The sequence below is a fragment of the Epinephelus lanceolatus genome, chromosome 18 (assembly GCF_041903045.1).
Source record: "Epinephelus lanceolatus isolate andai-2023 chromosome 18, ASM4190304v1, whole genome shotgun sequence".
Taxonomy (NCBI): Eukaryota; Metazoa; Chordata; class Actinopteri; order Perciformes; family Serranidae; genus Epinephelus; species Epinephelus lanceolatus.
The window spans coordinates 34,598,957-34,623,877 of record NC_135751.1 but is presented as its reverse complement, the minus strand read 5'-3'; the positions used below and the strand labels follow the sequence as shown (position 1 = coordinate 34,623,877).

The 24,921-nt window shown below is 40.6% G+C and overlaps 2 protein-coding genes across 3 annotated transcripts; both read left to right on the top strand.

Annotated features, from left to right (window-relative positions):
* The first annotated feature begins 3,672 nt into the window (after positions 1–3,672).
* On the top strand, positions 3,673–15,236 carry LOC117268949 (glutaryl-CoA dehydrogenase, mitochondrial-like). Its single transcript, XM_033645738.2, has 12 exons — positions 3,673–3,810; positions 6,881–6,996; positions 7,532–7,564; positions 7,666–7,806; positions 9,006–9,068; positions 9,521–9,691; positions 9,803–9,932; positions 11,772–11,988; positions 12,086–12,189; positions 12,303–12,428; positions 14,255–14,415; positions 14,513–15,236. The coding sequence occupies exons 2-12, from the start codon at positions 6,894–6,896 to the stop codon at positions 14,584–14,586; spliced, it is 1,323 nt and encodes a 440-aa protein (XP_033501629.2). The 5' UTR covers positions 3,673–3,810; positions 6,881–6,893; the 3' UTR covers positions 14,587–15,236.
* A 5,417-nt stretch (positions 15,237–20,653) lies between these two features.
* LOC144458609 (uncharacterized) lies at positions 20,654–24,872 on the top strand. 2 transcript variants are annotated; one of them, XM_078161374.1, is made up of 3 exons: positions 20,654–20,844; positions 20,924–21,259; positions 23,631–24,872. In XM_078161374.1, the coding sequence occupies exons 2-3, from the start codon at positions 21,031–21,033 to the stop codon at positions 23,918–23,920; spliced, it is 519 nt and encodes a 172-aa protein (XP_078017500.1). In that variant the 5' UTR covers positions 20,654–20,844; positions 20,924–21,030; the 3' UTR covers positions 23,921–24,872. The 2 variants fall into 2 exon arrangements, with proteins under 2 accessions (XP_078017500.1, XP_078017501.1); XM_078161375.1 differs by having other exon boundaries at positions 20,654–21,259.
* Positions 24,873–24,921: the final 49 nt, after the last annotated feature.

The window sequence follows — 24,921 nt, the reverse complement described above, 5'->3', positions numbered from 1 at the left end:
ATACTCTGAAGGCCACATAACAACAGACATAGCAAGGCCAAATGAAAACAAGAAAAAAATAATGATTAAAAAAAAATAATAAAAAGAGTAAAACCAATAGACCTAAATGTTCATTCAGACTCGTGAAATCAGTTGAGGAAGACCTTTATTTTCAGTGATGCTGAGCATGAACAAAGACATTAAAAACAATCACTAAGCAAACAAAGAAGCATCATGCACACCAAGGAAAACCGCTTCACAGCCAAATGTGGAGAGCCAACCTTTCGGTAAAGGTGTCAGTGATGGGTGCTGTAAATATAACACATCAGATTCAGTTTCCTCACACACGGTATTGTTAAACCTGTGAAAACAGATGCATGATGTCTTCTGTGGCTCTGAAGGGAGCTTCCCACCGTCTGAAAAAACAACCTTGATGACATCATTGGGTTTACAAACTGGTCTTGTGAAGTTTGAAAGACTTGGGCATTTGCCAGGCAGTAATGAAAATCCACGGTTGGGTTGCATTATTATAAATGTAGGATCCAGTGTTTTTTAGGCTTTAGACAAATAGTCAAGATATTTCTGCTTTGATTGTTTTGACATGTTGTAGCTGGTACAGATGGAGCTAATTTTAACTACTAAACATACCCTACTGTTGGGCAGTGCAATGTATCATGTTGTATGAGATATTTATAAAGCCCTTAAAGCTGGGGTAGGCAGTTTTTGGCATTACTGGGCAAAAATCCCATTATAAACCCTGAGTATGTTCCATTTCAAGTGGACTTAGAGAAAATCAGACTTCGGCACCTCAAAGAGATGGCATTCCTTTTGGCTGCTCTACAAATACAGATGCATCCCTTCCAGTCCCCCAGGAAAGACACTCAGCCTTGCAGCAAATTTTTTCCCAGTGGTCACTTATGTTATTGCAGCAAACATTTCCCAATTTTCCCCATAGGCCGCCAGTGTAAAAGACACATCTGTAAAACTGTTGACAGGACATGTTGAACTGCAAACCAGGTCAATTACGACTCATTCTATTCTATATTTCCTTAAACTTTCCTGGAGCTGAGACAAGCAGTTAAAAAAATCCCTGATGCCATCACAATGTAAAGGTTATGAGCTGAACTCATGGGCGGGGACAGCAGGAAATACACTACTGTACAGAAGTAAACCCAGAAGGTAGAACACTTCTTTAGTGTATGCCCCAGGTGAGCAACTCCATTGGAGTGAAAAGGCGCCATCTTGACATCTGGCATGTAGTTATTGTTAAAATCTATGGTCCCTTCAGATGATGAATGCCTGACTCAATGGTGGAGAATGCTGCGGAGAAAGTTGCTATTCCAGCATTGACAACAACACCCTACACTGCATACACCCAGAAAAGGAGGACGGACTTATCAAAAAAGAGTCTAAAAGAGAGACTGACAATAATTAAGATGTGTCAATAAAAGTGTTTTGGAGTTGGAGGAAAAATGTTGCTAATAGTTTAGCCTTCTGCTTATCATAGCCAAAGGCTCACAGCTATAGCTTCAAGTTCATGTTTATGTCGCTAACGTTAGCTGGAGCCTCGAATATAGTGTGTCCTTCGCCTCACTCCCCGCCACTGCAGACCAACTCGATGGGAGGAGAGCAGGCAACACCTCCGGAGATGGACCCTCAGTCAGCAGCCGCAGCAACATGAATCCAGCCAGCACAAACCCCAGCTCCAGGAACTGGATGGCTCTGGCCCGCTTTATTACCCAGCACTGGCAGATTTGTGCTGGATGAATTCGAGCCACTACAGCTGCTGATCAAAGGTCCGTCACCCAGGCAGTTTCAGCCCGTTCTCATTCCCAACTCATCGCTTTGACAGTGATTTTGGTGTCAGACACTGTTGCAAAAAGGCACCTTTCAAGGCAGTATGATACACCTCCAGGTAGCGCCAGTTTGTAACGCCACCAGCAGCAGTGTAATAGAAAGAGCTGGAAAGTCCCCATAGGGTGGGTGGCGATTGAGTTGGATGGAACCCCAGACTTTCACCTGGGAGCTCGCAGTTTGCTTCCCACGTGAATGTTGAGCCAAACCATGATGTTTTTTATTACCTAATTGAACCTAACAGCATGTTCTTGTTGCACAAGGACATCAACATAAAAACGAAGTGTTCTTCCCACATCGTAAGAGTATTTAAAAAAAAATAAAAGTACACATGAAGAGCAGAAACTGTGCATTTCCTGTAAAAACAGAAGTGTATTTTGAAAATATAACTAAACAATGCATGTAATGAGCGTGAATTGACACACCATCCCTCACCATCAACAACAGACCCAGGAGAGTACTGAGCATGTCATATTTAGACGTGAAAGTCTACTGACAAAGTGGCGATATCCAGTGATGGGATGAGAGCACGTTGGCAGTCCACAGCGGCGGGGAGTGAGGCGGAGGGACTGTTGGGTGGCTAGCAGCTAATTCTTGAGCAGGGCAAGGAAGGGCTGAGTGAGCTGCTACAATTAAATAAGACTAAATAAATCCATGTAAGGGAAACACTGCATGACTCTATGAAGCGTGTGCATATGACTATGGTCGTCTGCTGGGAGGGGCATGAGACACAGAAAAGCCAGCTGCCGGCGGAGGGTGTGTGCGTTTTCTGCTTACCTAAGCTTTCATTTGAACTTGTCATCATATCACTTCCTTCCATTAAATGTGTCCTATAGTCATCATGACTCATTCAATTGATTGGCTAATGCCTTGACTCTTGCATGCAAACACTAAATTTGGGGTCCCTGCGCACACTTGGAACATTTCACAACACTCATTACTACTTGTATCCACAGATAAATTTTGAAATCTGACAATAAAATACTCCACGTTTTCTGTTTCTCATCATTATTATTCTTATTTTTGTGTGTTCATTATTATGGAGGAGGATTAGGGCCACATTAAAGAGATTAAAATCATAAATCTATGAGAATAATTCTCAAAATTTCGTTTTTTTTTCTCTTCTTTCTTACACTGTTTAAATTGTACTCTCAACATAATAAAATGAGGCCATGCCCTTATTGATTTCTTGGTATTTATATAAAGGCTGAATTAATGAGTGAATGAAAATTCAATTTTATCTATAAAAGAAAAAACAACTACTGCTTAAAAAACTGTGCTGGGGTAAAAAAATGTTTGTCCAAAATAATAAATACGTTTTAAAAAACTGATGATTATTTAATTCAATACTGCTCCCTTCTGATTGGGGCAAATGATTGCATTGAAATTTTTTATTGACCTGCTGCACTGAAACTTTAAAAATTCTCAGACAACTTTTCCCACGAGCAGCTTTGATGGCGAGAAAAATGTGTAGGTCAAGTCACCCAGCAGAAGGGAATTTCTGTGGAACAGCTGAAGTTCTTATTGTGTCTGCTTGACCAAATGGGAAATTAACAGCCACTGTCATTCTTCCTTAGACCTGGGGTGCTTTAATTTTGGGAACTGAAACATGAATACAGCCACTCCCCCAACACACACGCCTCTGCTCATGAGCCAATCAGAATCATGTGAAGTTGCTGAAGTGTCCTCTGCAGGCTGCCATCTTTAATCATGATGAACAGCTACAAATAATGGTGTCAGATTTTATATAAAGTGTCTTTACATGGATATAATGGCTAATTTCCCACAAGAAGAGCAGCGCACTGTTTATTCAATAGCACATGGTTCGATTGTGACGACACAGTACTCCAGCTCTGCGTGCTTTGCGTGATGACGTCAGGCTGTGTTTTGACGTCGCTCCGTGTCTCTGGCTGCGCCATCAACCGGAAAGACAGAAGAGGGAAGACAGAATAAGGGTTGTTGTCACATTTAACACAGGTAAACGCTTCTAAAACAGCTGCCGACATTGTTTTTACTGCTATTCTCGACACACAACGCTCATACGGCGCATTGTTACCGTGGTCATTCAGATATTATAGCGTTAGCATCAAAATTAGCAGCTAGATATCTAAGCCAGCCCTGTTAGCTTGTAGCATCAGTGTCACTTGAGGCCACACAGGTTAGCTGAGCTAGGTTAGCTTGGCTCTGTGACAGGTTGCTTCATGAGATATGACAGTGGACAGGTTGACGAATTAAACCTTTATTACATATTAATTACTGACAGTTAGCTGCAGCAGCTAATATGTCTCATCCACAACTCATTTGTATCAGTAAACAAAACTGATATTGTGTAATGTTACTTACAAAACTACCTAAAATAAGCAGGAAATGTCAAAGTCTTCACAATGTGGTCAGATTTGTCAAAGTAACAAACATGAGGTGAGACTGAGACTGGGATGTCTACATGACTGAGGGTCAGCTGCCTTTACAAAGCATGTGCTATACCTAACGTTATTCTGGACTCTTAAATGTTCCCCTGACAAATACCCCCAAAATTATGATTTGGAAAAATGAAAACAAATATTGCAACTATTCAACTAAACTATAACGTTTTAAATATTTAGCCTGCGTTTTTCTTTTTCTATGTCCTAATTGTGTGGTTGTTTTATAAGCCATTACAAGTTTCTACCACCCCCCCACATCCTGGACTTTATATTCATTTGATAAGATCTGTTAATGTGTGTGGGGAAACTCTGGACGTAGTTAATATGACCAAGGAAGGAGAAGCATTCACCACGTTCCATTTGTGCAGTGCAGTTTTATTTGCACAGGCAGATTTCTTATTCTTTGGTTGCCTCTGTGTGTGTGTGTGGTTTTAACTCTGGGAAGAGAGACACTCATTAATAAACTAAAACATTAGGTGTTCTGACACCATTTTTTCCTTCCTGTTACCTGTACCTGAACACCCGCATCAGTTGATAATGAGCACAGATCCAATTAAGATTGCAGCAATATACCAGTTTTAAGGGATACCATGAAATAAAAAGCTGGCAGTTATCATACCTTGTACATTTGCTATCTATGATATAGGAAAAAAAAATACACAACTAGATGAAGAATCTTTCCTTAAGTCATTTTCAAAGACTTTTAATTATACTTCATCAACAAAATGGTTTCAAGTTTCCATTATAGTGATAAAAAGTTGTTCAACCAAAAATAACCCTTCCATTTTCATTCCTTTAGGGGCATTCTGGCTGATAATATAATTTCTGTAATACTGTAATACAGTCAAACTGACATTTTCTGAGGCCGTTATCTTACCATGAAAATCTCATACCGTTGCAACCCTAGATCCAATACCACTGCGTTAAATAAATAACAGCTCACAGAGATGGCAGTGGATCCTTCCTTTATCTCTTGGATCACAGATTATCTGACAGGAAGGCCACAGTATGTCAGGTTGGGCAACTGTGTTTCTGCGACATTAATGAGCAGCACGGGGGCTCCACAAGGGACTGTCCTGGCCCCATTCCTGTTCACACTGTACACAGCGGACTTCAAATACAACTCTGAGTCCTGCCACATCCAGAAATACTCGGACAACACTGCTATTGTGGCGTGTACCAGGAATGGGCAGGAATGGGCAGGAGTCCTGACCTAGGGACCTGATAAAAGCCTTCAGTGACTGGAGTCACAAGAACTGTCTCCTCCTGAACACCTCAAAGACCAAAGAAATGATCATAGATTTCCGCAGGTCCAAGCCCCCTCTTCAGCCAGTGAATACCTGTGGGGTGGACATCGAGGTGGTGCCAAGCTGTAAGTATCTAGGTGTACACCTGGATAATAAGTTGGACTGGTCCCTAAACACAGACGCTCTCTACAAAAAGGGGCAGAGCCGCCTCTTTTTCTTGAGGAAGCTCAGATCTCTCGACATCTGTAGTAAGATGCTGCAGATGTTTTATCAGTCTGTGGTGGCAAGTGTGTTGTTTTATGCTGCAGTCTGCTGGGGAGGAAGCATCGGACACAAAGATGCAAGGCGGCTGGACAACCTAGTCAAAAGAGCTGGCTCTGTGATTGGAGTCAGGTTGGACACACTGGAGGAGGTGGTGGAGAGATGCACACTGAAGATGTTCGAGGCCATCATGAACAACCCAGATCATCCACTCCACAACACCTTGATGGACCAAAAAAAACTGGTGGACGGCTTCTTTCTCTTCGATGCAGGACAGAGAGATACAGAAGATCCTATATACCAACAGCCATCAGGCTTTATAATTCTTTGACATATAATAGATGAGCTGACAGATAATTGAATTTCCCTTTGGGGATGAATAAAGTTATTCTTACTATTAACCTGTATGGGTTTGTAAACATGCTGTCATTGTTTCATGACGTGGCTCAAATCAAACCCTTTGTAAAACGAACAAATACCGAATACCGTAGAAATTGTCAAGTTGCTGACACTTTGCTAATAGTTAACATAACACTGTTTACTGGAAATCAATTCTGCTGCTTTATAACAGTCGCCGGTGGCTGCACAGTGCAACTTGCTATGTAGACTACTGTTTGAGACGGGGAAGAGGAACTGATTTTTGGGAAAACTGCTGCTTTATCCAGTTTTAAACTAATTAAAAGTTAGATAAATTACATGGTATCAGATCGGTGCATGGACTCATGTACCCGCCGATACCTGATCCAGCATTTTAGTCAGTATCGGAGGCATTTCTGATGCTGATTTTGGAACAACTCTACAAGCCAGCTCAACAAACAGTGTGACAATAAAGTAAAATCAAAGTATCAAAGGAGGACATTGACTCACAGACATCATAGCTCTGAACCAAAAGAGAGGCCAAAGGGAGAAAGATGACCTATATAACCCCTCATTAAGTGGAAGTGATTGCACCTGAGGGAGGCGGTTCCTTTCAAGGCACAAGTGTTTGTTGTATTCTCCCTGCCTCAGGAGAAGTCATGTGACGTCTACTTCCAACAGTGTGACAAAAAGAAGTTAGTTAGTTTAAGCTGTCAGATTAATGCATGTGAATTAAATGTATAAATGTTTACATCACAGGCTGATCTTCATCATGGCATTGAGAAACGCTGTGTGCCGTCTCTTGGTCAATCCTCACAGATGTGCCATCATCTCAGCTTCCAGAGCACAGGGAACTGCAGCAGCTGCCAGATTGGGTTAGTACTGTATGACAACATGTCAGCCACAGAGATGTGAGATTGTTTTAAAGAGATGGTCACCACCCACAGCTGTGTCTTTCCAACAAGATTGTTTCAGTGTCACCTGCACAGGGTCAGAGCGTTTAGCTGCAACACACAACATTACAGTAGAGTCAGCAGCGTCTCTGTGTGGTGTTCACAACATACTGTAAACGTGAATGAAGATGGTGAAATTAACCTGGTAGATTACAATTTTTGTTTCTTTGTTTCCGACTTGAGAAATCATTTGACACTCACAGGGAGACCCATGGTAACAATGATTTATTTGACCCAGTACAGTCTGTAATTTAAAAAAGAGTTTAAACATTGTGAATCATTATTTAATACAGATTAAGGAAGTGTAACTAAATGGACCCTAGACAGTATTAAATGTGCTCTAATTATACAAAATGACACTTTTATTTTCCTTGACTATTTTAGATTTTCTGGGAAATGAGTGTTTTATCATTTCTTACATTATAATAATGATTTTTCTGGTTTCAATTTTCCACAGATGCAGAGAAGAGTGAGCAGAAATCTAAAGCACGTAGGTGTTAATCGCTCCTTGTTTCTTAAATCTGTGTATGAGATGATGTCTTGAATTTGATGCTCTCATTAGTACATGTTCATCTACAAAATGTCTCACAGCTAAAGTCCAGTTCAACTGGCGTGATGCCCTGGACCTGGAGGGCCAGCTGACGGAGGAGGAGATCATGATCAGAGACTCCTTCCGGACCTACTGCCAAGAGAAACTCATGCCTCGCATCGTTATGGCGAACAGAAATGAAGGTGAGAGACACAAAACAGCAACACGTCACTAGATCAGTTTCGACAAAAACAATTATGGTCAGAGATCATTTTGTCACACACTAAGATCTGGAACGAGATCCCACACAACTTCAGAGCAATAACCTCAATTACACACTTAAAACACACATTATCTGATGGATGGACAGACCTGCAGCTACTGATTCAAATCCTATATCCCATTTCACTCCACTTCAGTCCGCTACTCTGCATTGTCTCTGTAGCTGCCTGCGTTTTGTTGTTTTGCTGTTTTTAACTGACTCAGGCCACTTTTAACTGTAACACACTGTTACGCCCCGGTCTAGGGGTGTGGGTGCGTAACATAAGGACACACAGAAACACGGGAGTAAATGTACCGGTGAGCAATTTATTGCTACACACTCCAAAAACACACTGTACAATCTCGCACACAAAATGGAGCATAAGACGTCAGGGTGAGCCCAGGCCAAAACAACAAACAAAAAGCAACCTGTCTACCGACCGGCGAAATAACTAATCCCTAACAAAACAAAAGAAACAAAAATACAATACTAGGCCTAACTCCCTAGGCTAACGAAAAACAGGAGAAAACAGGTATAACAAAAATAGCAGCTCACCCCTATGCTCCGTGCAAACAATAATATGTGACAATGACTATTTACAATATACACAAAAGACTCAGTTGGCCCTAAGGCGCTGGTCTTAACAAAAGAATGAATTATTTAGCAAGCAAGCTAAATAATCACACGTGGATCACACAACAAAGTACTTCAATCACAAAACGAGAACGATACAATGTGCTGCTGCCATGTACGAGAGTGGGGCCGTGGCTTCCGTGTGGCCGGCGTTATGAAGGCTGAGCCCCTTGCTCCACCAATCCGGCAGCGGTGATGTCACGCTTGTTATCCAGTAGCTGTCCGTTGACACTGAAGGCCGAGCCCCTTGCTCAGCCAATCCAGTCGGAGCAACGTCACGATCGTCCAGCGAATCACCTGCACACCTGTTAACACAATACACACACGATCTCCGGACAGAAAGAGAGGTCTGACTCTCCACTAAACATGATGATCAAATTCATACATAGACATAAACACATACACATAGCCTAATAAATACACAGGCGGCTGGGGAACGTAACACACACAATGTTACTTTTAATTCCTTTTCCTCACCTTACAGTTGGTTGTGTCATTTTTTTTCAGTGTTCCACAGAGAGATTGTGTCAGAGATGGGAGAGATGGGAGTCCTGGGCCCGACCATTAAAGGTGAGTCTCACAGGAACACTTTTCATTACTCACTGCATGTGATAGAGGCAATCTCACATAAAGTATATACCCTTAATCTTTTTAATGAGTTAAACTGAATGTTTATTGTAGCATCTAAGTTTCACCACACTTCTATTGTTAAACAGCCACATTTCTGTCACATAATTGACTCTCATTCCTGTGTTTGATATATCTTTGTAAAGCACTTTGTTGTTTTCAGACGTGCTCTATAAATAAACCTGGCGTGACTGTCTGACTGTCTGAAATAGACTTTGGCCATAGGCACACTGCACCTGTGTGTGTTGTTTGTTTTTGAGAAATCTAAGTGTGTCTATGAAACGGTCTTAGCTCATTAAATCTCACTTTATTCCCTAACTTTAGTTCATTTGATGCTTTATGTTGTATTTTTAATAGCACTGACAGTAACCCCTCCTCCTGTGTTTGCTATACAGGTTATGGCTGTGCTGGGACGAGCTATGTGGCCTACGGTTTGATCGCCAGAGAGGTGGAGAAAGTGGACAGCGGCTATCGCTCAGTCATGAGTGTGCAGTCGTCACTGGTCATGCACCCCATTAATGCCTACGGTACAGAAGAGCAGAAAGAGAAGTACCTCCCCAAGCTGGGTAAGAGGAGAAAACACCACCAATAGTCAGTTCATCAATCAGCAGTAGATGGGTGAAAATTAAATCATTCACAGTGATGATTATGAGCTCTGGGTTTATTCCCCCTCGCAGCTAGTGGAGAGATTCTGGGCTGCTTTGGCTTGACGGAGCCGAACCACGGCAGTGACCCAGGCAGCATGGAAACCAGAGCCAAGTACAATCAATCCAGTCGCACCTACACTCTCACCGGCTCAAAGACCTGGTGAGTAGTGATTTATACATATATAAAATAATAAGAGATGTTCACTGATCTGTACCTCCAGAAACTGCATCTCACTGGAGGATAAAAAACGATCATACAGCTGCATAAAGTATGTGATGTCACTGTCAGGTACATTTAGTCATTCTGAATTAACTCTCTGTATGCTGCATGGCACACAACAACCACTGGCACATGTTTTATTTTCATGACCTTATTTTTTGTTGTTTTTTTTCCTTCATCTAATGTTTTAAATTTTTGAGTATTTCTACTTTCAAGATAAAGGCTTTTGTTGTTTGCACAAGGCTCTGTGTTTCATGAGTTTTCCACATGGTGGAGCTCTTCACAGTTACAATACTGTATGAAACTCAGTGACTTTGCCTTTTTCTCCGGTTTACTGGGGTCACGTAATGAATCGATGCAGGTCCAAGACAAAAGTAATATTAGAAGAAATATAAAAGAAATGTTCAGAGTACTGTGGACAGATTACAGTAAAGTGCCCATCATCATACTGCATCATACTGCAAAGTTACAGTTCAGACTATATTACAGATAATTAAATATTAGGCGTACCATTGCATCAATTTAACGTCTCTCTTTTTTTAACTTTATTGCCATTGCCAGCAATGAACAGAAAATTAACATTACAGAACCAAAATGGCTCGAGAGTTGGTTTTACCTGACATAAATGCACATGTGGATGAAGATTGATCATACAGCATTAGAAGACACATAGCTACCCATGTGTGCAGCCTCCAGGGACATAATTATACACATCCATCCGTACATGTACCTATGCATTCATACATATGCAGAAACATTACTCACATGAATACTAACATACACATTACACATATGCATCCATACGTGTACATACACATATATACGCATGAATCCACAAAGAATAAAACCTCTAAGTAATGAAATAAGTACATAAAACAGAATAGAATAAAATAAAGTAAAACAAAACAAAATAAAATTTAAAACATAAAGTAAAATAAAATAATATAAAAAAGATAAAATAAAAACAAAATTAAATGAAATAAAACAATAAAATGAAATGAAATAAAATATAAAACATAAAAAATAACAAAATATAATAAAAAACATTAAAACTAAATAAAATGTAAAACATAAAATAAAACAAAAAATAAAATGATGTAAAGTAAAATAAAATATAAAACAAAAGAAAACAAAACTTAAATAAATTAAATTAAAAATACAGAAATAAAATTGATTAATTTAAAAAAAGTTGTGCCTATCTCCCTTTGAAAATGTGGAGTTTTAGTTGTAGCTGAGCTGTCATGCGCTCCATCATGTAAACTTGTTTGACTTTTTGCAACCATTGAACAGTCATGGGAGGGTTGAGCTTCATCCAATTAATAGTGATTGTTTTTCTTGCAGTCATCAGCAAAACATGCCGTACATAACACTCGTTTGTAACCTAATAACCCTACCGTCATACAACATACAAGTCTGTATGATATTTTTTTACCTTTACTGTATATATTCTGTTATCTATTTTTGCCACTTTATCTGTGTATATTTTGTAGGTTACTATTTATATTTTTTTTACACTATATGATACATCTTTCAACTCTTGTAAGGAACACCTGTACTCCAACAATTTCCCCCCGGGGATCAATAAAGTATCTCTGATTCTGATTGTGGTAAACTGGTGATCAGGCAGTACATCCAATAAAAATAACAACAGGTCCAAGGGAATGTCCAACTCCAGGATTCTCTCCATTTCTCCTTCAACGTAATTCCATAACATCTGTATTTTTGGGCAGTCCCAAAATACATGAGTATGGTCACGCATCCCCTTTCTTCCACCTTCAGGATCACCAACTCTCCGGTGGCAGATATCGCTGTAGTCTGGGCCAAATGTGACGACGGAAAGGTCCGCGGCTTCATCTTGGAGCGTGGCATGAAGGGCTTCTCAACACCTAAGATTGAGGGAAAGTTCTCCCTGAGAGCCTCCGCCACCGGCATGATCATCATGGACGAGGTGGAGGTTCCTGAAGAGAACCTGCTGCCTAAAGTCTCCGGCCTCGGGGTGAGTGTAGTGAAACCACGAACGTTCTAAATGTAGTAATGTGTTTGTGGAAGATACTTAAAGTAATTTCCCATCACCCTCCCTCTGGCACTTCCAGGGTCCTTTTGGCTGCCTGAACAACGCTCGTTACGGTATCGCATGGGGCGCTCTGGGTGCTGCAGAGTTCTGTTTCCACGCAGCTCGACAGTACACACTCGACAGGTCAGTCATTTACTCTAGTGCTGTACGTGAGAACAACTTTGAGGTCAGCTTATGTTTATGATATATTAATGATGAACATGAGTATAACACAGTGCTGTTGTTTCCCACACCAGAATCCAGTTTGGCGTGCCGCTGGCAAGGAATCAGCTGATGCAGAAGAAAATGGCCGACATGCTGACAGAGATCACCATCGGCCTCCAGTCCTGTCTGCAGCTGGGAAGACTAATCGATGCTAAAAGGTAGAGACGACTTGATCCTCTGAGTGAAGTGTATTAGAAGGGATGGGATGATTTGTTGGCGCTGGAGTTTCTTTAGGAGGCCGTCCATCAAACCACACAGTCACTCTGACCTCTGATTGCACATGATGATTAGAGGAGAAATGGCAGAGCATAAAGGTCCAGGTGGAAAAATACAACTCAGTCGTTTAGGATTTTACTAAAAGAAGGAAATCACCTGTTGATTTATATATATAGATCCCAGGGGACATTTTTTGTATTTGGGAGCTGTTTAAATGTGAAATTTGTGGTAGATTTTATTTAGTTGAACTATTAATATTGTAACAGAATCTGAATCTCACTCTGAGTTACTGTTGTTGTTCACAAACTCTTTTTACTGAATATTTGAAGGCAAACCGTAAAATTATATCACTTATTTGTTGCAATTCTGTTTTCTTTAATTAATAATAGTATGTTTTTTTTAAATTTGTCGTATCATGAAGAATATCTTTATTGCAAAAAATACCCTGAAATATCATGATATTATTTTAGTGCCTTATCGCCCAACTGTAATACAGGTAACAAAATTGAAGCACAGAGACGCCGTAGTCTGAGCCAGTGTGAACCAAGACAGCAACACACATTATTACCTCCGCCAAGGAGGTTATGCTTTCGCCGGCGTTGGTCTGTTTGTCTGCAAAATAACTCTAAAAGTTCTGAATGGATTTTGATGAAATTTTCAGGAAAGGTTGATAATGGGACAAGGAACAGATGATTACATTTTGGTGGTGATCGGTTGAAGCGAAGTGGATAAAATAATAAAATGGCAGGAAATCCGAGCTGCTTGGCGGAGGTCTGCGCTCTCCGAGTGCTCTAGTTATTTATATTGTTGATGGAGGTTGTTTGTGCTTTTACCTTTCACAATAAAAGCCCAACTTTCTTTACTCAAAGCATTTTGCTCAACAAAAGGCAACTCAACAAAATAGCTCACATTAGCACTAGGTGGCATAAATACTCACCCAGTGGTCACTGGCGCTCTCGGCCCTGCTGGTCTTGGTTGTCTTTCCCAGTTTATCTCTGGGATCCAGAAAAAAAGTCTCCAGCACATCTCTGCCTGAGTCAGCAGTAAAACTTCCATGTATGGTAACACACACACACACACACACACACACACACACACACACATGCGCTCTCTTGGGACGCGTCAGTGACAGCTTCCAACAAAAAGTGTCCACGCTGACAACCATTGCAGCAGAAAGATTCAGTTTCTGTTGACATCAGAGGGCAGTTTGATCAAAGGCATCGCCAGCAGGTGTTCGCTCTCGGCAGCTCAGGTTCTGGAGGGTCCAGCTGGCCATATCCTCTAGCCACAGAGCCAGCTTCTCTCTGCTGCATTTTCTCATCTGCATATTGTGTCTCAAATAAGTACCCTGCCTAAATACTCAAGTCAGCCACTGTTGGAAGTGTAACTAGTTTGCAATACAGAGAGAAGAAGAGGAAGGAAGTTCTGTATTTGAGCTGCATGTAGAGCACGCCCCCTGGCTACCTGGAGGAGAAGCCCAGCCTGTAGTTCTTTCTTGTCTCCTACTACGTCAGTGTCAGGTCAAAAAACAGCGCTGTATGCAGGTAGAACAGATTTCACAGCTGCAAACTCAGCTTTCTCGGTCAAATTCCTCGCTCATGCTGAGGAATTTAACGCGTCAACCGAGTACATTTATTGTCAACACTGCTTGGACAGCCACTAGAAAGATGGCGAACATTCCATGTAAGATATTTCAGTCTGGTCGTCGATGGCATCCCGAAGCCACGGCTAAAACTAAAGCCAAACAATCACTGTGTTTTCCCAACAGAGCGGCCCCAGAGATGATCTCCATGCTGAAGAGGAACAGCTGCGGTAAAGCCCTCGACATCGCCCGGCAGGCCAGAGACATGCTGGGAGGAAACGGCATCGCGGACGAGTACCACATCATCCGCCACGTCATGAACCTGGAGGCTGTCAACACATACGAAGGTCTGTGCTCCATGTTAATAGTGTGTATTTGTCTGTGTCCCACCTTCACAAGCTTCACCTGTTCATGCTGTACGATCTGGGTCGTCTCCTCCTCCAGGTACCCATGACATCCACGCCCTGATCCTGGGCAGAGCCATCACAGGACTGCAGTCCTTCACTGTGGACAAATAGACCCGACAACAGGAACCTGCTGCTCATGAAGTGTCACTCACATGTCAACTCTGCGGCAGCTCTGAGATCATTATGATGAATCCTTATCCATGTAGTGACGATGTTCGTTGTCACTCAGGCTAATAGAATATATAATTGAGTTCTTTGTTTTCAGAGAAGATACACATTTTAAGTGTGAATGTGTAATTAGTGTAAGTAATTCAGAAGTTGATTTTTCAACTTAAGAAGGGCTATTTTTCTACCATCACAACACTACAGCAGAGACGTCTCTCAGCTCCCTGTTTCCCATCTGTATAGACAGAGTGTATAGGCTGAAGTATCGACACTTCTAAAGGAGGTCGAGATCCAGATTCACTGCTGGTTACTAATGTTTGCAACGTCGATACTGTAATTATAAAACAACAAAGCATTAATGTCCGCCACTTCTTTGGACCTGCATGTGCAGCTTTTTTGTTTATAATTTGATCAAATGACACAAACGTTCCCTCTGTATAATTGGTGTAAAATGTAACATCAGTGACAACATCAGTTACTGCTGTCTTGCACTTTTCTGGCTCTGTCACTAAGGTGTCATAACGTTGCATGGTTTGCTTGAGGTCAAGGATGTTGATCAGAGCTGTAATGAATAAAGATTATTTAAGTATTTCAAACGTCTGCAGAGGAATGATGTGTAAGTTTAATAAGGTGAGACACAGCACCACAAGCCAAGTGCCATCTAGTGCCATTATGATCAAGGGAGGCGATGCGGTATCTCCAACATTTTGCAGCTCACACCAAACTATCTAGACTTTTAAACAGCACTACCGGTAAGAGGAATAATACTTATTTTGATTTTGGGATTCACTGTCCCTTTAAAGGGGTCAATTCTTATTCAAACATGCACTTTGTGTTTTAATGTATTGATACACATAAATGGTAGAGGATACTGTGGGTTTGGTGTGGACTGTTGCTTTCCAAACACCCAAATGTGGGTGCTTTTTTGCAATCCGTCACTGTGTTTCCACCAGTGATAGTGCCATGAAACAGCAGGTATTTGTAACAGAGACATCGCTGCATTTGCTGCCGGGATAGTGCCATGAAAAGCAGGCATTAGTGCCACGAAGAATGATCGTTTCTTCCCAAGATTACTCTGCGTTTCCAGGCAGGGTAGTGCCACAAAATGTGGGTGTTTTTACCAAGACGTGCCACCAAATTTTTTGAAGCAAACACTGTCGACAGAAACAGATTTAAACTTACAAAACTTAGCCTGGAGTTGATGTTTGAAGCCAGTGTGCTGTGGTGTTTCCTCCCCTCAGGACTCATGTGAATGACAGGATGCTATGAACCTGAGCGTCCCAGCAGAGGACACTTTGACATGTGTGACCCCTGATGGCCGCCCTTAGCAGCACAGGTGCAGAGTTACGTAACGTCAAAGTAAAGTGTAGTAACTCCTGTGCTCTGGCCAAGGAGGACAGTTTGACAGTTTGTCCACAGTGCACATTCTGCAGACATCTTTACAAATATATTGAGTTATTAATTTACATTGTGAATCTTTTATCTCCTGTTTGACTCACACACATCTGACTTTTCTGCATGCTCATCGTGTCATTTACCATTCATGCTCCTGCCTCCCTTTTGTTTTCATCTTACATAACAGAATGCTTCAGTGACTAATATCAGCTTGAATGCTATTTTCATAACTAAAGCCTCGACTCCCATCGTCTCCATTTCACTCATAATAATAGCATGCGTTAATATGAACAGCAGAGGCCAAACTGGGACAGAGTGAGTGGAGGATTAACATAAAACCCTCACACAACCAAAACATGGCAGCTGATAAAGACGTGCATGTTGATAAGGGAGAAGAAATGCAGACTGGGGTTACATCATTATTAAAACCAATCAGATTAACGTTCTTCATCTTTTAGACTAGGGGTCACTGGTCTTGTTTGATAACTAGAAAAAGACTGTGTTCTGTGATTTCAAAAGAAAATTCAGCTAAAGTTACAGAGAAAATCACTTGAGTGCAAATAAGCCACTTTTTAGGTAAGTATTTTACAGCTGGATAGATGCTCCTTTCTTATAAAACTCTATGCAGAAGACAGACACAAATACTTTTGAAATTGGTGCCACATGACCAGAGAAACAGAGGAAAACGGCTGTATTTCTGGCAAGGACAGAGCCCTGAAAGGTGGCTGTTGTTAGTGAGTCATCACTGCATTTTCAGTGGCTTTTTTGCCCCTAGATGTAAATGTTTTTAAGCGATCCGTCACTGTGTTTCCACCAGTGATAGTGCCACGAAAAAGCAGTTGTTTGTTACAGAGACATCGCTACATTTCCTGATGGGAAAGTGCCACAAAAACTAGGTGTCATTTACTGAGACATCACTGTGTTTCCTGCCAGTACAGTGCCAAGAAAAACAGTTGTTTCTTCTCAAGATAATGCTGCATATCCTGCCGGGATAGTGCCAAAAAATTCGCAGTTCTTTTTTACCAAAACATCGCTGCGTTTTCTGGGAGCATAGTGCCACAAAAGTGGTTGTTTTTTACTGAGACATTGCTGTGTTTCCTGCCAGTACAGTGCCAAGAAAAACAGTTGTTTCTTCAGGGTAGTGCCACAAAACGAGGTCCTTTTTTACCAAGACGTCACTGCATTTTCAGTGGCTTTTTAGCCCCCAAATGTGGGTGGTTTTTAGCAATCCATCACCATGTTTCCACTGATGATAGTGCCACAAAAAGTAGGTGTTTTTCACTGAAACATTGCTGCATTTTCTGCCAGGATAGTGCCATGAAAAACAGTTGTTTCTTCCCAAGATAATGCTGCACTTCCTGATGCGACAGTACCACACAAAGAGGTTGTTTATTTACAGAGACATTATTGTGTTTGATGCCTGGGTAATGCCACAAAACGTGGTTCTTTTTTACCAAGATGTCGCTTCATTTTTTGCCAGGATAGTGCCACATAAGCGGTTGTTTTTTTTACTGAGACACCGCTGTGTTTTCTGCCAGCATAGTGCCACGAAAACAGTTGTTTCTTCCCAAGATAATGCTGTGTGTCCTGCTGGGATAGTGCCACAAAAAGTTGTGGTTTATTTACAGAGACATTACTGTGTTTGATGCCTGGGTAGTGCCACAAAACGTGGTTCTTTTTTACCAAGACGTCGCTTCATTTTTTGCCAGGATAGTGCCACAAAAACAGTTGTTTCTTCCCAAGATAATGCTGTGTTTCCTGCTGGGATAGTGCCACGAAAAGCAAATTCTTTTTTACCAAGACGTTGCTGCAGTTTCTGTCGTAATAGTGCCACAAAAAACAGTTGTTGCTTTCCAAGATAATGCTGCGCTTCTTTTTGGGATAGTGCCACGAAAAGCGGTTGTTCATTCACAGAGACATTACTGCGTTTCATGCCTGGGTAGTGCCACAAAACATGGTTCTTTTTTACCGAGACATCGTTGCATTTTCTGCCAGCATAGTGCCACAAAAACAGTTGTTTCTTCCCAAGATAATGCTGCATTTCCTGATGGGATAGTACCACAATAGTGGTTGTTTTGTACTGCGACATCGCCACATTTCCCGCTGGGATGATGGCATGAAAAGCAATTCTTTTTTACCAAGACGTCCCTGCATTTTCTGCCGCGATAGAGCTACGAAAACAGTTGTTTCTTCCCAAGATAATGCTGCCTTTCCTGCTGGGACAGTGCCACAAAAAGTGGCTGTATTTTACTGAGACATAGCCACATGTCTTGACGTGACCTTGCCATGAAAAGTGGTTGTTTTTTTACCAAGTCACTGTTGCATTTCCTGCTGGGATTGTGCCACCTCAGCGTTGTTGGAACATAAAGTTTTAAAATATCCACTACATAATAATGTGCAAATGTTTGTATCTGTTGTTGGCACAGTGCCAACATTGATTCTAGTTATTAGGTTACTACCTCAATGAACACTTAATGTTTTTATTGCCGAGCATATTTTTGTTTCCCTCTCTTGCGCTCTAAATCCACAGGGACATGAGGGTTGTGCGATGGGCAGTGCTGCGGGACAGATAAAGACCTCCATCCTCTGCAGCTTCATTGCATGTTCGCCTCAGCCACTTTGAAGTGAAGGGAATTAAAGAACCGGCAAATCCCTGGTCGTACACGACGGCCACGCGTGTTCTACATGGTGCTTACATAAGGAAATTGCTTTACCATTTTTTTTTTCGTGGACCAATGGCCTTTCATCTTTCATGCCTGTGTAGAAGTGTGACTAACTGTGCCCTGAACAGACTGTGTGCTCTGTGTCATCTGTCGGGGATGATGGAGGCTGACATGATGGCTCCCCTGTGATGTGACATGAATTGAAATGTGGAGGGAAAGAGGGCGGCTGACTCCTGGTCTCTCATCCACACATTAGCAGCAGCTGGGGAACTCTAATACTCAGATAATAAGGATGTTTTCCATCTCCAATAATCATCTGGATTATAACCTCAGAGAGTTAAAGGCTCAGGTCGTTCTCATGATTGGACTTTACGCTCTCACTTGACGATGTTTTAAAGCAAAGGGGACAAACACACTAATCCTCTGACTTCACCAAAATACAAGATTATGATTTGGGATTTGTGGATATGAGTGGTGCAACTTTTGTGGGATGGATTAAGGCACATGCTCAATTTAAATTGAGGGCACTGATGATCTTGACATACTTGTCTTGATCCTGGATATGGTGGAAGCTGTTCCTGTTCCTGCTCCTCCTACTGCACTAAGATGATACATGTCTGTCGCCGTGTCATGGACTTTGGATCATTAACTGGGATTTGGATGACTTTAATACACTTGAATGGTGTCATTTCTTAAAGGCTTCATTACAACTGACTGATTATATTCTGAATTTAACTGAATACTGACGACCGGCCTGTTTCCCAAAACTGCAGTTCCATGAATGGCCACTCGAGGCTGGCTCCAAAAGCGAGTCAGTCTGATAGACTGTTTAAAATAATAAACTCCAGTTTGGCATTTTGGCTGTCACCATCTTGGATTCGTGGAGCCAGAAGTGACCACATGTGGACAAGAGGGTGGAGAGAACCCGAGAACCCTAATGCTAGCTACTAGCTTGGTTAGCTTCGTTATGGTTAACTGTGATAATGCTAATGTTAAGTTTCGCTAGTGGAAATCAGGATTAAAACAAAATGAACTTAGCATAAAAACTGAATATCTGACACCTTAGAGGCTCGAGGCTTCAAAATGGGAGTCCACAAATCAGTTGGTGACGTCATAGTGGCTTCATCCATTATTTTATACAGTCTGAAACACACACTGTCTTTTGAGTCACAGTGAAATTGGTAAACTACGTATAATAATTCTGTACCATAATTGTATATGTTGTAAGTTTTCCCAAGCTATTTTCTTTTTTTCCATAGTATTTTTTAAACTAATTTTCTAAAAACAATTTCTAAATCTACTCTATCATTATTGTTTTCTTTTATTTATTTATTTATTTATTTATTTATTTATTTATTTTTGGGACATTTCTTACCAAGATGCTCAGTGCCTTTCCCCATATTTTTGAAAGACATCGCCCCAGTTAGCTGAGGGTTCAAAGGTTTAAATACATGCAAAAGGTGTCTGAAAGCAGCACAAGGAACGTGATGGTGCTCAAGGTTTCAGAGGGTTAAACTGTGTGGACCTTGAACTAATGACTGAGGAAAATTTGGACCCTGTAATGGGACCAGTTGGGAACCACTGCTATAAACTATGATCACTCCTAGTTCTTGTGGGGTTCTTAAAATTTTGACAACGTGCTTTGGTGAGAAACATTTGAAAACTGTAAGGCACCTTTAAACTACAGGACCTTCAGCTGTTGATCAATCGCTTTTCTATTAAGTGGGTCAAAGATCTGTTTTTAACCTCTGCACCTTTAAGACCAGGTGTGTGTCTTGTTTTTTAATTTCCACCTATAGTCAGTCAGCAGCCTTTACATCAAGGAAACTTTTTGGATCAGCACTATTGACCCTGTGCGCATCGGAAACGCCTTGATTCATTTCCTACGAGGCGAGCTCTCGGTAACTTCTGGGAATTAGGGACACGACGGCTGCGGCGCATAAGCTCGTGTCTGTGGACACACGCTCCAAGTGGGCGGGACTTAGAGTTTACACCTGCTGGCAGAGGGCGCGCTTCATTTCAGCACCAAGGACAGAGAGGGAGGCGGACACCTCGCAGAAGGACAGGATCAGCTCTGCTGGACTTCATTTAACCAGGAGGAATCACTCACCTGAACACTTGGATGAGTCTGGAGCTTCAAAACAAGGTGAGACATGAAATACAAAGTATTAAATGTTGTTTCTCACTTTGTCTCCTCACACCTGTGTCTCCTGTTTTCTCTGCAGTGTTTATTTCTGGCTTCATGTGAGGACCACTGCTGTCATGTCTCTGTCCTGCTCTGACTGAGGAGGAAACAGAAGTCACTCTCAGTTGGAATAATTCATCTCTCATCATGAATGGCTTTAATTTAACCGAGCTGAACTCCACTAATGAAGCACATGCTTACCCGTATTCAATGTCCATAGACGAGCCTCTGTACAGTCAGTACAAGCCCCCACCCAAGGACCTCATCCCCCTGCCAAAGGGGGTGGTGTACCTGCTCATGGCTGCGCTGGTGGTTGTTGGAGTTGCCTATGCTATTGTTGGACATCTCATCAAGGACCTGGCCATCGACATAGCAGGTACTGCCTTCTGATAATATAAAAATTAAAGAGTAATAACAGTTTGATCTGAGTCAATCTACTATTTAACATGTAGAGTGAAATGTATGGATTATAATTATAATTTATTATGAGGGTAATAATAATAATAATATAATGATGATGATAATAATAATAATAATAATAATAGTAGTAGTAGAAATAAGTGTTATAATACTAATAACAAAATTTCTACAATAACAATAAATTAAAAAATACTAAGAACAAAGTCTCTTCAATGATAATAATAATAATAATAATAATAATAATAATAATAATAGTAATAATACATTAGAACTTAAACTTAAACTTAAAACTTAAACTTAAAACTTAACTTAGATAAGGTCTAATCTGAACCCCTACCATGCATACCTTCTAACATGCAGTAATTGGTGCAGATATTCAGCTATGCAATAGTGTTATACATTCTAGCATAATGCACTTTTTTGTTTTTATTCATTTGTTTTTATCTTATTTTATTAGGCTACTGTGTATTTACATATATGGATGCACGATATTGGATTTTTGGCCGATATCCAATATGCCAATATGTAACAACTCATCTGACTGATAACTGATACAAATATTGATGTATCTACTTTTAATATTCTCTGTGGAATATGATTATATTATGCATGAATACTCATATCGTGACGGCCCACCAGCAGATGGAGACATGCAATACAATACTTTTCAATGTATGTAACATTCATTCATTGTGCAAAACAAGAAAAGACATGTTGGCCGATTCTGATTCATTTTAAAGCCGATATCGGCCGATACCAATGACGTGCCGGTATTAACGTGCATCCCTATTTACATACTTCTACGTCATACTCTTATTCTTACTTTGAATCACAGTTTCCCATTGGGGATCAACAAATTATTTCTGATTCTGATTTAACGTTAGCTAACTATTTACCATTGTTCACCCACTAATTTTAGTTGTTATTCCACCATTTATTTAATATCTTAGCTAAGTATTTCAACTGTTTTCCATGTCACTTATCGTTAGCTAACATTAGCATTGTTACCTATTAATTTTAGCTGTTTTTTAACCATGTGTTCTACACTTTAGCCAGCTATTTCAACTGTTTAATTTAATAGGCCTATCTTTTTCAACCATTTATTTATCATTTCTAGCTAACTATATAAATGGTTTATCCATTTGATTTACCCTTAGCTAACTATTTAGCATTGTTCACTTATACATTTTAGCTGTTTTTTCACCATGCAGGCTGTTTTATACTTACGTTAACTTTTTCTTTGCTTTTTAGATAAATATTTCAGCTAAAGTCACTCCATTTATTTTATATTTTAATATTTTTACCTAACTATCTTAACTATTTATTCATTATCTTAAGATAACTATTTTAACTGTTTATCAATTTAACAAACTAGTCAATGTTATCATTGTTCACCCAGTAACTTAAGTTAATGTTATTTTACCATTTATCTAGCCTTATAACTTACTACTAACATTATTAATATTAACTGCTTTTCTTTAGTTTTAGTTAACTATATCAGCTGTTTAATTCTAGCTAATGTTATTCCACCATTTATTTTGTACTCAAAGCTAACTGTTTACACCTCTCTGCTTGCTTGCTAATTGGTTGTTGCTAATGTTAATTCAAAAAATAAATTAAATTAAATTAGATTCAGGTTGCCCAAATTCAATTGGCCAAATTCAGATCTAAAAAGTTAAGTTGAAAAATTTCAAATAGCAACATCCAGGCTATCAAAGACAGGCTAGGCAACAAAGCCTGAATGCAACTGAAACGACTTCTGGCCTATCAGAGCATGACAGTCAGTGAATTGTGATCCAAGAAAGTGGCTCGAAAACTGAAACGCAAACTTTTAACTTGAATTTTTAGATGAATTTCACCAATTAAATTTGAGCAACCTGAATATTTGTTAAAAAAAAAAAAAATGTATAAATTCAGAAAAATTTATTTTTGGACCTAAATTTGTGAACATTGAAAAAATAAATTCAGCTTTTGAAACTGAAAAAAAAATTCTAAAGAGGTGACTTTAGAATAAATAAATTAAAACATTATACATGGTTTTTAAAGTAAAATATTTCAGTGCTATGCATTCAGTGGTGTTAGGTATGGTAGGTTATGTCTCTTATTTGCTGCCATAAAAAAACATCCACAATAAGTATAAGGTAGCATAACATGGAAAGCATAAAATGGAAATAATCAAGTAAAACACAAGTACCCTAAAACTGTGCTTCTGTATGGTACTTAGTTACATTCCAACACTGCCTGGGGTGCATGTACCCCAGTTTGGGAAGTATTTAAGAGGCCATTGATGTCATATCATATCTATAATCCTTGTCTCCGTTGTTCAGATTGTTTGTTGGGTCCGATTGGTGACGAAGACAACAAGGACAACAACCAGACCATGGCTGCCAGCCATCCTCCCTCAGTGCATCCATTCGCCCACAATGCCTTCCATGTGTGGGACCAGGACGACGTGGTCATCCCTCTGACATACGACGAGAGCCCTCAGATCAGCCCGAGGCTGCTGGCCGCCATCCCCTACATCCCCTCTTTCTTCCCACACTTACACAGCCCGACGAGTCACAGCTCTCTGGCCTTTTCCAACAGCCCGGGTCCCGTCAGGGAGGTTGAACTGTGACATTGACAAGGACCATGATCATGAACAGCCTTGATGACTGACGAGTTTTTGAACCCCAGAAACTCCGTCTGGTGTTGACTACACTGTGTCCTTCCTGCTTACATTTCTCTGAACGTGACTGTAGAGTGTTGTGTCCTTCACACATCATATCAACAGAAAACAGAAGGCTGACCCAAGGACATAAAGGAGTACTGGAGGTCACTGGATATTGTCTCTGTGTGCCTGAGCTTCATAGAGAAGCTGTTAGACATATAAGATTCAGTTTAATAAAGCTCACAACGTGACTGTAAGACAGTGTGGGAGTGAACTTCATGTGAAGCGTGATGGACTTATGATCGAACTGGAGTATTAAGTGTGTCTTATTTGTGAAACTCACTGGTATTCTTTTGTCACACTGTTGTTCTTGCTCTTGAAGTGTCCCTTACGCCCTGCAGGAAGGCACCAGGGGTCAGACTGTTGCTGGAGGCTACTACATTATCTGTAGTCAACAAAGCTGCCTCCAGCCTGTAAACCACCCAGCTGGCTGCCTCACACACTTCGGCAAAACGTTATTTCAAGACACCAAGGGATTAGCTTAAGAGGGAGACTTAACGGAGTTCCAGCAATTCAACATGTACACAACTCGACTTAATCCTGCAGCCTTTGGTGCAGGTGTCGCACGCTCTCATGGATTCCCCTGTGTGGTACAGAGACTGGACCAGCACATATTATTGCATAAGAAGCATACAGTATGCTGGGAGACTGAGCTAATTTCTCCTGTAATACCAGCTCACAGCCGCTCCTATTCTTAGATGTCAACTTGTATTGAATAAAAGGTGAAGAAAGTGTGAAGTCACAGCTTATTTTGCAGCTTTGGTTTGGCCTGTTTTAATAGAGGGATGCAACGATTCTGAAATTCTGGGCTGATACTGATATTTAAATTAATAATTTGGCTGATAGCCGCTGACTCTTATGTTGTTATTTATTCCCCCTTTTGTTCCATGGAAACAAAGAAATCTTGA